Source organism: Carassius auratus, chromosome 10 (genome assembly GCF_003368295.1).
Source record: "Carassius auratus strain Wakin chromosome 10, ASM336829v1, whole genome shotgun sequence".
NCBI lineage: Eukaryota > Metazoa > Chordata > Actinopteri > Cypriniformes > Cyprinidae > Carassius > Carassius auratus.
In genome coordinates, this window is record NC_039252.1 from 21,454,665 (window position 1) to 21,470,495 (window position 15,831).

Sequence of the window (15,831 nt, forward strand, 5' to 3'; positions counted from 1 at the left end):
GAGATTATTGGTTTTGTTAGTCGACCAGATTTGGACATCACATTGTTGCTATAAAGGCATTCACTGTCTTAATTGTTTCTATTGCTTTATGTGGCATTTTAATCTGATATATTCTCACTCTGAAATCTGAAGTGCTAAACAATAGCTACTACATCAAAACCTTTTATTTCACTCTTCATTTATCAAAGAGAAACAGCTGTGCTGTCACCGCAGGCTCTAGATAAGCCACTGTGTTACACACATGAGTTATCAGTAGCAAATACTTATCCAATAAAGACATAATAACACTTATCATGTTCTTCTAGCAGCTGTGTTTGATCATGCTGCTTTAACATAATATGCCATGTTTTTAATGACAGTTTAACAGTATAAAAATAAATGAACTTTCAAGAATATTTTAAAACTTTTTATTCATATAAAAGAAAATCCAATTCCAATCCAATTACTTACTCCAATGACAAATTACTGTATTAACACTATGCGAATGTATTAAGATGAATAGGATGATGTTCTAAATGCATAAACAACAGAAAATTAAACACGGATGGATTTGAATACAGTTTTTCGATGCACAGCATTTGATATCAACAACAACCATGAATGTGAGGCCTTTTCATTTCCTTTTTAGCTGATAAATCAGTTGTGCTGTTCTATAGTTGCATTTATGTTTTCTGCTGTCTACCATGCATTTTATTTCTATCTATCTATCTATCTGGAGTGGGCAAATGGGCCACTTTATGCATGCACATATTTAATGCTTCTTGTAAACATTAGTTTTAAATGCTGCCAAATAAATAAAATTAATTATTGGATAGGCTAATCTCTTATGCTTCACGGTGGAAGGCTTGTGTTACTACATTACCCAGAAGTCTCTGGGACATAGGTGGCGCTTTGAGCGCCGTAAACATGGTAATCAAACAGCAAGAGCGCTATAAAACCTGCAGGATTAGAGAGCCTGACTTTAACGGCACTTACCAGCTGTAATGTATCTTACATGATCACAGAGTCAGCAGAGCATTAATAACTCAATAGCCAGAGTTGTATGACTCTGTCTCGTATAGCTGGTAGTTTGTTCAGCCGTCACGCTTTGAGTTGAGTCCAGGAGAAATCTCTTGATTGTTCTCAAAGCTACGAGTGTGTTTGTGTAGTGAACTGTGTGGAAATAAGGATGGCGGTGTCTAAGTCTACAGTAGCGATCGTTTGTATAGTTTTGGGAGGTTTGGCTGTTTTATTCGGGACTGTGTTGGTGTTTGTCGGACCTGTTATTATAGACGATCAAATAGTGAAGGTAAGTCATACATTTGATAGGTGCAACAAACATATTTGCATATTTAAATAACATAAAGTTAAAAAAGCCTCAGATTGAGCTTGATGTGACTTTCTATAGTTGCATGTTGCGTTTAAAAGACACACAAAGGAACGAGCATGCAGTGATTTAATCATATAGTATAACTTTATTATATTAATACTACACTACAAGTTGGTAGTTAGTTGTGGTAGTCAATCACATTGCCACATTGTTTTATTCCTTGACTGTGAATTTTGTTTTATTTTTAATTTATGTGCTGTTTTGAATAATGTATTTTATGTAATGATCCTGAGAATTCAGCTTTGCATCCCAGGAATAAAATATATTGTTTATATATATTAACCTTGAAAATAAATGGAGCCTTGGTGTACATTTTAGAAAACTTAAACTGAGATCTAAATACAAAAGTCCAGATTTCTAATTTCTGAATATCTGTAAAATACTTTTTTTTTTTTTTTTTGTGATGTACCAAAAAAATAAATAATAATACAGTTGTCCCATTTAAAAAAAGAAAAAAAAAAAGCCATAGATCTGCATTGAAAATGTAAATGTAAAGATGAGGTTTTAAGTTAAATTGTCTTAAATGCATCATACCAGATTTGGCCACTAATCCTCTTCACATCATATCTTCACAGAATGTAGAGATTAACCCAGACAATGGACTCTCCTACTCTATGTGGAAGGACATCCCGGTTCCCTTCTTTATGTCTGTATATTTCTTTCATATTGTCAATCCTGATGAAATCCTAAAAGGAGAAAAGCCCACGGTGGTACAGAGGGGGCCGTATGTGTACCGGTAAGAATTGTGTTCCCGTTTTCTGTAAAACTGCTTTAAACCAGTTCAAATGTATTTTTAAAGGTTCAGTATGAATCACTTGATTGGATGTGACTGGACATACAGTATAATGCTGTGTGGATGTTCAGACCTGTAAGTTAAAGCTGAAGCTCGTGCAGTATTTTCTATGAGCTATGAGCCAAGCATTTTTGTGGATTCACTTATTGTTACCCTTCTATTCTTTATTTTCTGAAGCTGTTCAGTTTTTATTAGAGATGAACTGTGATCCTACCCCCAGGTCATGCACACTAGAGCGTTCGACTGAGTAAAAACAGACAGTGCTGGAACTGAATGAGGAAGCTCCATAATATCCAGAAATAAAATTTATCACGAGATCTCTTTCAGAACACTAATATTCAGCACAACGTTATTTTTATTTTATTTTATTATTATTAATATTTTTTTTTCACAACATATTGTATTATCCTTATATATTTTATGTCAGCAGTGCTTATTTGCTTAAATAATTCAGATTCCTCCCAAGATCTTTTTGAAAACCCACATTTATTAGCACAAGATACTTTTTATTTTAAGCAGCACAGCAAATAATTGTATTTTTATTTTATATCAGTAGTGCCTTTCAGCTTCTAAAAATTAAGAATTCCGTTAATTAATAAATCCTCATAAGATCATTTTGAAAACCCAAATTTATTAGCACAATGTATTTTTAGTTTTAGATTTTTTAAATAATTTTATTTTAGCAATATCAGTACTGCCTTTTCACTACGTGGAATTCAGAATTGATAGAAGAAAGTTCTCCATCAGATTGTTTTAATAAATCCAAATTCATTAGCACAATATTTGTTATTTTTTATAATATTTTATTTTGTAAATATCATTCGACTTTTAACTTGTATGAAATCCTTATAAGATTCCTTATATTATCATTTTGTAAATAAAAATTTAACAGCTCAATATATATTTTTTTGTTGCATGGCATATTTAATATATACATTTATATAAAATTTTATTCTATAAATAAGTAGTGGCTTTTTATCTTTTAAGAATTCAAAATTAAAATAAAAGTTCTTATGATATCCCAAAATAATTTTTTTTTTTTTGAGCAGCGTGCATTTAATTTCCATATCAGTCGTGTCTTTTAATGTCTAGGCTTCTAAGTTGTATTTCATGTATGCAGTCTGTTATTCAGAGCGTAGTTGTTTTAGGCCAGATCTTTTTGTGTTTTTATCAAATGTTTATAAGAGTGACCCACCTTTAAACAAATCATGTGCTTTCCTTTTGCAATCCTAGCGGGGGGCCACGAGTCTTTTTGTGTGACTTTCTAACATGCTGACCGAGAAGAAGTGGTTCCTCAAAAAGCTGAATATAGCTGTATTAAGGTTATATTGCAGAGAAAGTCACATTTCTCTGTTGTCTCGACTCATTCTTTTTCAGTGAAAAACGCTGGAAGGACAACATCACATTCCATGACAACCACACGGTCTCGTATAAAGAATTTCGTCAGTATTTCTTTGAGGAGAGCATGTCTGTGGGAAATGAATCTGATGTGGTCACCATCCCTAACATGCTAGTGCTGGTGAGAATTTGCGAGCATGCATTGAGCTCACCATGAAAAGCAATTGCACGAACTGTAACGTCTTGTTTTTTAAATTCATGCTGCAGGGAGCATCAGTAATGATGGAGAACATGCCCTTTCCTGTACGCTTGCTGCTCAGCTCCTCGTTCAAGTCCTTTAACGAGGGACCTTACTTGACAAAACCAGTTGGAGAGCTCATGTGGGGTTATGACAGCCAGTTGGTGGACTTCCTGAACAAATACTTCCCTGGAATGCTGCCAACCAGAGGGAAGTTTGGCTTATTTGCTGAGGTGGGTGTTTTCGGAGTCTTGTCACTGGAGCTTCATCAGCTGTGATGATTAGTTTATACTTGATTTTAGCCTCTTTGATTTCCTTGCTTTGTTTTGCTCCATATTTAGTTTAACAACTCCAACACTGGACAGTTCACTGTCTTCACTGGGCAGGACAACATCCGGAAAGTTCATATGGTTGACTCTTGGAACGGCCTGAAAAGGGTGAGCCAAATGTCATTTGAGACCATAATAAAATGAACTTCATTCCACACGTTGCATTATTAAAATGTGCAGCTGTTTCACAAATAATATATTGAATAAAATAATGTATGCAATAAATATTTAAATGTAATTTTAGATAGTATTTACATATGTAATATTTAAATGTTAAAATATTTCTGAAAATAGAAAAAAATATTTCTGAAAAAAAAGTTTAAGGCCGGTGACACACTGGCTGCATTGAGGCTGCTTGAGCGCCGCGCTGCTGCTGTAGAGGGAGACCGTTGACAGACCAGGCTCATGTCTTCATTACAACAATATCAACTTTTTTTTTACACACCTACACCTACGCCTACTGATAAAGGACACCGTCAAAGTATTGACGCTGAAATAGATTGTTTGACAGGTGCAATATTTGAAAATCGATAATTATTTATTTATTTTTTAAATTTACATTTTATATCTGAATTTTTCAACCTATAGACTTTCAAATATCAAAATATCATGAATTCATATGTATTTGTGTACAAAATGACATAAAAACACATTTTCCTATTATATTTTTCCTGGAAACGCTTCCAACAAGCGCGCGTGTCGCGGTAAAAATAGGCGTCGGTTCTATTTCTAGCAAGCAATCGTTTTCCGCGCGTCTCACGCAGGCGGTCTGTAAGCTCTAACCTGTTAACATGGGAGCCGAATTAAAAACCGACACGCCACGCGGCTGAGACGCTTGCACCACGCATCCAGTGTGTCACCGGCCTAATGCTTAAAAAGGCTGCATTTTCTTAATCAAAATGTATTTATCCTATTTTCCTTTCTACTTTTTTTTTCTTTTTACCCTTTCTCTATATTTCATAATTTTTTGCTGTTGTTTTTAACTTCTTCACAAGTTTCTGTTTGTCTTTCACTGATTTTTCTTTTTTTCCTTTTTTCTTTTTACTCTTTCTTCATCATTTACTTAAAACTGTAATATTGTGGGACATTAATACAGTTCAAAATAAATATTTATATTTAAACGGTATATTAATAGTCGTAAATTTGCTAATTTAATAGGAAATTGTCATTTTATTTCTGAAATGGCAAAGCCAAATTTTCAAGACTTTTTTTTTTTTTTTTTTGATACCCTTTCTTTTTATTTTATTTTCCTATTGTGTTGTCTTGTCTTTTTCTTTTCCTTTTGGTTACCTTTTCTTTTTCTCTTATGGCAAAGCTGACTTTTCAGCAGTCATTACTACTGTCTTCAGTATCTCATGATTTTAACACTTTTACATTTTATTAAAAAATTCCTTTAATATTAATACAAATATATATTTTTTTCCAGAGTATCATGCTGTTAGCATAGTGGCAAGTGATATTTGTGAGTTGATGTTTATTATGATAAAGTTACTGAAAGTTGTCTTGGATTTGATGCTGCCAGTGTAGGACAGATGTAAAAAGGAAGTGACATCATGCTGTATGCCAAGGATCTTTGTTGTGTCGTTGCAGGTGGATTACTGGAGGTCTGAACAGTGTAACATGATCAATGGTACAGCGGGTCAAATGTGGCCTCCGTTCATGACTAAAGAGTCGACGATGCCCTTCTACAGCCCTGATGCGTGCAGGTAACACCCTCACTTATTTCCTCTTTAAGATTATATGATTTGAATGACTGTACAGTTTCTAAGAGCATGTTTTGTGGTGATTTGTCCAAACGTAGGTCCATGGAGCTGGTGTACCAAAGGCCAGGCGTGTCTCGTGGGATCCCCGTGTACCGTTTCGTGGCACCGAAGACTCTTTTTGCCAACGGTGCAGATTATCCTCCCAATGAGGGCTTCTGTCCCTGTCGCCAGTCTGGTCTTCTCAGCGTCCGCAGCTGCAGACACAGTGAGTGTCTGTTATCAAGACTAACTGCTGCCTGTACAGTCCGTCACGCTGGAGGGTTTATGACAGGATCTGTTCCTGTTCTTGTGTCACTAAACACTTTGTTCATACTGGTTTTATAGCTAGTGTGTTATATGGCTTTGATTTCTCAGTTTTCTTTTCTTAGCCTTTTCTTTTTTCTTTGCTAATTTTCATTTCTTTTTTTTCTGCCCTTTTTTCTCTTTTCTTTAACCTTCTCTTTTATTGTTCTTAATCGTTTGCTTTTCTGTTTTTTTTTTTTCTTCTGTTTTACCTTTTCTTTTCATGTGTTTTCTTTTTAGTTTCTTTTTCATTTTTCCTTTTCTATTTTTTTCAATCCCTTTTTCCTCTTGTCTTAAACCTTATCACTTTTTTTCTATTCATTAATTTTTTCTTTTTTTAATTTTTCTTTTTCCTATTTCTTTTTTTGACCTTTTTTGGCTTCTGTTGCTGTCAGTTTTTATTTTTGTAAAAAAAAAAAATCCCCTTTTTTTTTCTTTTCTTTTTTCTCATTTATATTTCTTTTTTTTTCTTTTATTTTTACATTTTTCAGTTTTGCTTTTCTGTTCTTTCTAGAAACATACAAAACTACCAAATTGTGGTGTTTAATTGCAACAGTTTAATCATTGCAGTTAACAGTGTCCACCATCTGTTTGATTACTAGTCATAAACTGCATGAATTTTACTGTACATTTCTGCCTCATGGACATCAATTTGAGATGGTCACCACTGATCAGCTACTACTTCACATAATGTAGAAACTTACATTTTCTTTAAAGCTGCTTTGCAACAATTTGTATTGGGGAAAAGTGCTATACAAATAAACTTAAATGTAATTTTATTTAGTAATGTCATGCAACTTTATTCTTTTTCACTTTTTCCCCCGTCTCAGATTCCCCTGTGTTCATCTCTCATCCGCACTTTTTTGAGGGCGATCCCGTCCTTTTGGACACGGTCAATGGATTGAGGCCAAATGAAGATGAACATGGGCTTTTCATCGATATCCACCCGGTAAGAAAACCAGGCACACAGAACAAAAACTGTGACATGTAGCATTATTATTGGGAACACCTTAATATAATCAGGTGGACACTTCTAGCATTTATAGACCTTTCCTGGAAATAAAATTCTATAAATTTTTTTTAATTCATAGTACATTTATAATGTGTGTGTGTGTGTGTGTGTGTGTGTGTGTATATATATATATATATATATATATATATATATATATATATATATATATATAAATTATAAAATGTGTAGCTATTTTTTTTTTTTTTCAACTAATATAATTTATAAAAAAAAAAAAAATCTTAAATATTTAAATCAAGAAGGCAAATGCCATTAACACCTGATTGAATGTTTCTTTCTCTCTAGGTTAACAGAACAAGTTTTAAACTCAAGGTTATTGATTATGGGTTGTTGTGAGTCAAAAACCTAACTTATCTCTCAAGGTTATTGATTATCAGTTGTTATGACTCAACCTTATGTCTTTATCTTTGAAATTGGCCATAAATGTAAAATTGGTCCTTTTTTATATTCTTACAGTATTCTTCTGCAAGATGATTTTAATGTACATGTGTGCTGTCAGTCTAAACCTCTTGAAATGGAGTTTCTCCATCTCATTGATTCATTCAACATGGCTCTGTGGGTGAAAGATCACACTTACTCATGGACATATGGACCTGGTTCTTTCTCACCACTTTTCTATTACTTACAGTATTGTTCAAAATAATAGCAGTACAATGTGACTAACCAGAATAATCAAGGTTTTTAGTATATTTTTTTATTGCTACGTGGCAAACAAGTTACCAGTAGGTTCAGTAGATTGTCAGAAAACAAACAAGACCCAGCATTCATGATATGCACGCTCTTAAGGCTGTGCAATTGGGCAAAGGGGTGTGTTCAAAAAAATAGCAGTGTCTACCTTTGACTGTACAAACTCAAAACTATTTTGTACAAACATTTTTTTTTTCTGGGATTTAGCAATCCTGTGAATCACTAAACTAATATTTAGTTGTATGACCACAGTTTTTTAAAACTGCTTGACATCGGTGTGGCATGGAGTCAACCAACTTGTGGCACCTCTCAGCTGTTATTCCACTCCATGATTCTTTAACAACATTCCACAATTCATTCACATTTCTTGGTTTTGCTTCAGAAACAGCATTTTTGATATCACCCCACAAGTTCTCAATTGGATTAAGGTCTGGAGATTGGGCTGGCCACTCCATAACATTAATTTTGTTGGTTTGGAACCAAGACTTTGCCCGTTTACTAGTGTGTTTTGGGTCATTGTCTTGTTGAAACAACCATTTCAAGGGCATGTCCTCTTCAGCATAGGGCAACATGACCTCTTCAAGTATTTTAACATATGCAAACTGATCCATGATCCCTGGTATGCGATAAATAGGCCCAACACCATAGTAGGAGAAACATGCCCATATCATGATGCTTGCACCTCCATGCTTCACTGTCTTCACTGTGTACTGTGGCTTGAATTCAGAGTTTGGGGGTCGTCTCACAAACTGCCTGTGGCCCTTGGACCCAAAAAGAACAATTTTACTCTCATCAGTCCACAAAATGTTCCTCCATTTCTCTTTAGGCCAGTTGATGTGTTCTTTGGCAAATTGTAACCTCTTCTGCACATGCCTTTTTTTTAACAGAGGGACTTTGCGGGGGATTCTTGAAAATAGATTAGCTTCACACAGACGTCTTCTAACTGTCACAGTACTTACAGGTAACTCCAGACTGTCTTTGATCATCCTGGAGGTGATCATTGGCTGAGCCTTTGCCATTCTGGTTATTCTTCTATCCATTTTGATGGTTGTCTTCCGTTTTCTTCCACGTCTCTCTGGTTTTGCTCTCCATTTTAAGGCATTGGAGATCATTTTAGCTGAACAGCCTATCATTTTTTGCACCTCTTTATAGGTTTTCCCCTCTCTAATCAACTTTTTAATCAAAGTACGCTGTTCTTCTGAACAATGTCTTGAACGACCCATTTTCCTCAGCTTTCAAATGCATGTTCAACAAGTGTTGGCTTCATCCTTAAATAGGGGCCACCTGATTCACACCTGTTTCTTCACAAAATTGATGACCTCAGTGATTGAATGCCACACTGCTATTTTTTTGAACACACCCCTTTCAACTAATTCAACTAATTGCCCAATTGCACAGCCTTAAGAGCGTGCATATCATGAATGCTGGGTCTCATTTGTTTTCTGACAATCTACTGAACCTACTGGTAACTTGTTTGCCACGTAGCAATAAAAAAATATACGAAAAACCTTGATTATTCTGGTTAGTCACATTGTACTGCTATTATTTTGAACAATACTGTATGTTCAGGTTATTGATCGTTTATTCTTCAGATCATAAGCCCATTTTATTTATGATGCCCTTTCCGCAGCTGAGCTCAAGAATTACTCCTACTGTACAACTGACTCGTTCCTTTACTTCACACTTTTGTGATGACTTCCCAGACAATTTGTCCAGTTGCAAAATTAAATGGTTCTCTTGTTCTCCTTTCATCTGTTTTCATGTTTGCGTTTATTATCAGTGAAAAATGCGTTTCTCTGAAAGTGCTGTGGGACATGTGAACAGCCTCAGCTTGGGTTGAACGTCTTTGATGAATTGACAGCATGACACCTGATTAGCTCCAGAGTCTGTAAATGCTTGGATTCATAACAAAGTTGTCACGAAAGCTCTTTGGATTCAATGTTTTCTGCGGCAGCATATGCATTTTTGCTCTCTAATTGAATCTGTGCCCACAAAATTATGGTTTCAATAGAGAACAATGCAAGTTAGTTCTATTTAGCTGCGTTTCCACGGCAGGAACTTTACCCAGGAACTAGGGACTTTGGGCTGGTTCCACCGCAGGAACCAGGATCTAAATAAAATTCTGGGTAAAAAAAAAATGCCCCTCAGAAAGTCCCTGCTGGCGAGGTAATACTTTCGGGGGCGGGACTTGGGCCCTAACATGCTGATTGGTTGAGTTTACGCAGCACTGTGATTTTTTTTTTTTTTTTTTTTTTTTTTTTTTTTTTTTTGACCACCATTTATTCGGATCATTTTCAAAATATTACTGTTATTGTGTCATGAAATTTACTTTAAGTTAAGTAATTAAGTATTTCAGGCGAGAATGTAGTCGTTTAAAACTCAAATCTGTGGTTTATTTATAAAGACAGCGACTATTTAAAAGCGTTTCGCCGAGTTCGGAGACTGTGAGCTCCACTCGATCAGCGGGAGCTCAGTCCTCATGTTTCCGCTGAGAGCAGTCTCACCTCGGCTAGACCTTCTGATGTCTCTTTAGTGGTTAAACATGAAATATATTTCGTTTTGGGTAAATCTAACAGGTTATCTTTGGTCTGTATTCAATTTCTCTATATGTTAAAATGAAAATATTAAAGGCAAATTGATATAATAGTTGGTTTCATTGTAATGGCTGTATATATACACATTTTCCTGGACTAAGCACATGTCTGCAGCTGTTATTATGTTTAACTGAAAACGAAACGAGGCAGTGGTATTTGATATCCTGTTTCATTCTATTGTAAATATACAGAGAGGAAAATTGCAGTAGTCCAGGTGAGCTGACTGATGTTATCAAGTACGCTGCTGTTTGCAAATTTACATCACACTCCCGGGTCGAATGCGCAAAGTCTGGACGACCGAGGATGCACGTCCAAAATCAGCGTACTTTTGTATTGAGAAACGGATGCAGACCTACGTCACCAGTCTATTTGCCTAATCTTCTTGGTACTTTACACCGCAGTGGAAACACAGAAAGCAACAGGTCTGGGGGGGGGGGGGGGGGGGTTCCTGTGTAAAAAAGTTCCTGGTACAAATGTTCCGGGTAATTTCGGTGGAAACACGGCATGACTCCACACCAGATAATTAAGAACCAGCCCCAGATGCCAGATCCTGTCAGAAAATATCTGTTTTGTCTGTTAACGGAACTAGTCGGCACAATTGCCTAATAACCCAAAACCTGTTAACAGCAAGTCTTGTCTAGTACTTGGTCTTCTGTCAGCCAAGAAGTTTAATGAGAACTGCCAGTGAAGAGCAGAAACGGGAAACAAAGTGATAATGATAAAAAGGAGCATAGTTTAGTATTGTATAATCTTAGTTGTGTATGTTTCCGTGTTTAGACTTCAGCACAAATTCAACAAGAAGCATTCTACCAAAACAGGATCCGATAAACCTTGAGTTTCCATAAACATTCCCTCGTATCTCTTATTCATGAAGACAAGCAGCCCTTGAAACACATTAGGAGCCTCTGCAGGACGTGCCTACAAACTTTATTCAATGGCAGCTACCATTTACAGCTTTAATCTAATATGTATTCAAGCTATAACTTGCTGTAGTAATATGTGTTCCCTGGGAATCAAAATCCGTGGTACCAAATCTTAACTGTAGTTCACTAAATGTTTAATTTTCATAGTGCAGAAAGATGTGTTTACCTATGAAGTCACAGACACCATGTTGGTCATTGAACCTTCAGGACTCATCATAAAACGGAGTGCATTTCGATCCAAAAGATTATGCCTTTGCACATTTGCTTTCTCAACTAATATTTGTGTTTTGGCCAGTTATATTCATTTATAATAGTGTCTTATTTATTTGTTCATTTGTTTTTCTTTGTGAATGCACTTGAGTGTTTTTATATTGTATGTTAGCTAAACCTTTACTAAACTAATACTTCAAGATTAAAGATCTAGTGTTGAAGCAAAGGGCTTAAATTCTCTTCCTGAGTAAAACAAATCTGTATCAAGCAGTCAGTTTTCATTGAAAACTTTTGTATTACAGGAGACCGGAGTGCCAATGAACGTTTCCATTCGGCTGCAGCTCAACCTGCTCATCAAGAGCGTGTCTGGCATCTCGTGAGTACAGCACAGATACAGTAGGTCAAAGGTCACAGATATCTGTGTCCACTCTGAGGTCCATTCCCTCAGAACTCTTATCTGTTGTGAAATGTGTTTGTTTTTGACGGCAGTACTGTTCTTTACAGTGACTCATTTCTGTGTGCTGTGGTTTGCTCGTTTCAGAGAAACCGGAAAGATAGCTGAAGTGGTGATGCCCATGATCTGGTTTGAAGAGGTAGGGGTGAATTACAAAATGAAAACAATGGCACATAATATCTCATTATGTTTAAATATGTGGAGTCCCCAACAAATGGTAAAATGGCTGAAATGTGCCAAAATACAGCATTTTTCCATTTATAAGTTTGGTACATTTTAGTTTCACATCTTAAATTTGGGGTTTAAAAGACTCTTTAATGTTTAATGATAAAGTCAGTTTTACTACGCTGACACTATTAGATGAGTACAAAACTAAATTGAGCTGGATAATGACTTGTTTTATAAAGCTGCTTTATAGATGAATCAAGTTTATTTTTATAATGAATTCTGCACCATTCACACTACACTGAACTAAATGACTGATTAATGACACTTGTATTGGTTTCATAGCTGAAGAACTTTGTGACACTAAAACTGTTGTTTTGTTGTTTATTACTGTGAATCAAGTGAAGTATAAAAACACTGAATGATTAAATGTGACTAATTCAGTTTGAAAGAGAGAAAATAGAAATTTCTCTCCATTTAGTTTATTTTTTTCCTATCATTTGCAGAGCGGCTACATTGATGGTCCCGTCCTCAACACGTTCCGCACCAATCTGGTGGTGCTGCCCATGGTCATGGAGTACATGCAGTACATCTTCATCGCTCTCGGTCTCGCAGGCATTTTGGGAGCCGTGATGTTATACGTCAATGACAAGGTACGTGGCCTACTGCGCTTATTTTGCATGTTTGAGTATTTTGTGTATAATATTTTTTGCTTCAGACCGTCTGTGTGTGAGTGCGTGTGATATGTGAGCTGTAAGAGGAAGTGAGTTTACATGATGATGAGCAAATGTGGTTTGTTTTTTGTGTCTGCGAAGGTAAGGTTTAGCTGAAGAACCCACATGCACTTTTAATATTCCTTTATCACCCCACAGTAAGACTTTGCATGGGTTAAGATGGTTTAAAGTGCAACATTTGCATGATTTGTTTTACAGAAAGCCACAAAAAAGACATCAGTATCTCTCACACAAGGGGTCAGCACCAACTATTTATATATGCATATTCAAAAACCGAGATTACTGTAAGAATTACAACCAAAAATGTGTATATCCATGTGATTTTCAAATCTCCAGACTTTAAAACACTTTTGATTTGTTAACGGTGTCATTTAAAGTAAAAATTCACCCAAAGATTTAAATTTGTTGAACAGTTACACACCCTCAAGCCATTCTAGATGTAGAGGAGTTTTTCTTCATCTGAACAGATGATACGTTTCACCAAACCTGTTCTGATGAACAAACAGACTCCTCTACATCTATAATGGCCTGAGGGTGAATAAACTTTCTTACATTTTTTATTTTTGGGTGAACTGAAAAAGGCGAAGACTGCTCATACTTAAATAATGTTGCTGCTTAGAAAAAATGGACAGCCAGAGAGAGATGTTCCCTGAACGATGAGTTTTACTCTAAAATATGCATGTGATTTAACCACTGCACTGCACGATCATGTTCATCTGCATGCTCCCGCCCCATTTCAATCACTGACATCATGCATGCGTTGCTGCACACGAGCACTACAGGCCACTCAACTTCCCTTCAGTTTCTGTCCTCTGTGATCATCTCAGTACTGTCACTGTGTCCAATAATCAACCTGAAGACCGCTGGCTCCAAATCAGTGTCACTGCCCCGCTGATGTTCAATGAGGTCTGGTTATTCTTTTAGGAAAGCGTAAAAGGTACAAAACGCGACCCGACCAATGAGACGCAGGCTGAAAAATATAGCATGAACGACACAGGTGGGTTTTTTTGGCTCAGACACACCTCTTCTCAAACTCTTCTTCTGCAGGTGGGACGTTTTTGGAGTCACACGAGCACATTGAAGTGAACGCATGTCTTCGTTTCACCTTTATAGTCACTGTAAATTCATTTCATCTCTTTCACTGATCTGTCCATCAGAACTCATCAGAACTTTTCAGGGCAAGGTTTCCTATAATTAGCAAAGAAAAACATACTCTCTGTTGGGTGGAAAATTTGGCCAACTGGGCAAAAACAACTCTTATACCAGACCTTTACAGCATACACACACACACAGACACAAATATGTGGTTACATGTGCAGTTACACCAATTTGGCCCTTGATGTAACTTAATTATAATAAATCATATGTCAAGCAGTTAATTCAGTTGTTTTACATTAAAAATGAACCACTTTTAGGTGACCTGGGGAATTTATTTATTTTTCTTCAGTTCAGTGTTAACTGTACTATTCTTTACCAAGACATTTTATTGGAAGTAAATTTTAAAATGTCATGTAAGGATTATTATTATTATTAATAAATATTATAATTTTTTTTTTTTTTAACAAAACAAATTTTCAGATAAAGCTTTTGTATTTGTTTAAACTGTTTTAAGTGGTTTAGTTGAGACCTTTTAATTTTAGTGGGGACTTTTGTTATACTAACTTGTTGTCTCCATCGGCAGGTAAAATCTAGGTTGGATGATCACCCCAGCGCAGATGTGAACCCGTCCAGCTCAGCCACTGAAAAGACCCCATTACTACGGACCCCAGAAAGCTAAAGTCACTAGCCACATCACAGCTTGCTTTTACAATGAACTCTCAATCCCACAATCCACTGGACAACAAAAGTGATTCTATTGAATGCTGGGATTGAATGAATGAACTGGTTTAAATACAGCCCATTTTCTGTGATGAAGGCATTTGATGTAGAGCAAGGGCGTTCACTTGTGTGTCTTTTACCCATTGGTTGGGTCTAAAGTGCTGTATGAGGTCAATACAAAATTTGTAAAGGTTATTTTTTTTGACACTTGAAATACTTGACAAAATGTAGACATTCAAATGGTGCTTTCATGGTTCACTCCAAACCCTGCTTTCTCAGAGAAGGAAAAATAAAACACTATTTGAAGAGATTTAACCTTTTTATGTTGTAACCTTTATCCTGTATGGACATGCCATGAACACTTTATGATAACAATGTACCATTGAGTGAAATATCCTCTGAAAGCTGAAAAACGTTTCTCCATACGCTGAAAACGTTTCCTGTAATTGGTCTCTAAATGCACTTGTATGTAGTGGAGGTAAAACATTCCTAAATGTGTCCCTGTGTATTCTCTTTTTTTAGGAAATGAAATTGGGTTTATTTTAAACCTTTATCAATGGCTTTAAATTTCATGGTGGTTTGTTTTAAAATGCATGATTCTCAGGCAGCCAAATGTTAAACTTGGCCTGGAAAAATGTCTATAGACTATAACTATGGCTCCAAAAAATGCATGGTCATGATCTATGATACATTTTATTACACATTAAATAAAACTGATAAGGTCTGTAAAAAGCTTTGCAGAAGAGATAACCGTTGTCGACAAAGTTTTCAAATCGCATTGTGTTTCTCATTTTATGAAAATGTTATCAAACCAAAGTCGAAAGGATATAACTTGTGTATATACTGCTAAAGATAAAAAAAAAAAAGCACATTCCTCTACTAATTGAATGTAATTATTGCTGTGGTGTCTGACTGATTTAGGCCTAGGCATTATTCTTATTTGAAAGAATGATTCTCATTAGAAAATAAGCTGTACAGTATAGAATGAAACTGCAGTCACATTTGTTTTATTAAAATTAACATAAAGGAAGCAAAGCAAATGCTATTATTTATAATTGTTTCAAAACAAAACTGTTATCATTACATTATATAGTTAGGAGAATG

The 15,831-nt window shown here is 35.7% G+C and overlaps 1 protein-coding gene across 2 annotated transcripts; it reads left to right on the forward strand.

The window, feature by feature from the left end:
* Positions 1 to 876: 876 nt before the first annotated feature.
* On the forward strand, positions 877 to 15,610 carry scarb1 (scavenger receptor class B, member 1). Of its 2 annotated transcripts, XM_026274438.1 has the most exons (13): positions 877 to 1,288; positions 1,945 to 2,105; positions 3,540 to 3,681; positions 3,768 to 3,971; positions 4,080 to 4,175; positions 5,658 to 5,773; positions 5,869 to 6,035; positions 6,943 to 7,061; positions 11,859 to 11,932; positions 12,098 to 12,149; positions 12,682 to 12,828; positions 13,834 to 13,906; positions 14,591 to 14,649. In XM_026274438.1, exons 1-13 carry the CDS (start codon positions 1,169 to 1,171, stop codon positions 14,599 to 14,601), a joined length of 1,482 nt encoding a protein of 493 aa, XP_026130223.1. In that variant the 5' UTR covers positions 877 to 1,168; the 3' UTR covers positions 14,602 to 14,649. The 2 variants fall into 2 exon arrangements, with proteins under 2 accessions (XP_026130223.1, XP_026130222.1); XM_026274437.1 differs by lacking the exon at positions 13,834 to 13,906 and having other exon boundaries at positions 878 to 1,288; positions 14,591 to 15,610.
* The last annotated feature ends 221 nt before the right edge of the window (positions 15,611 to 15,831 follow it).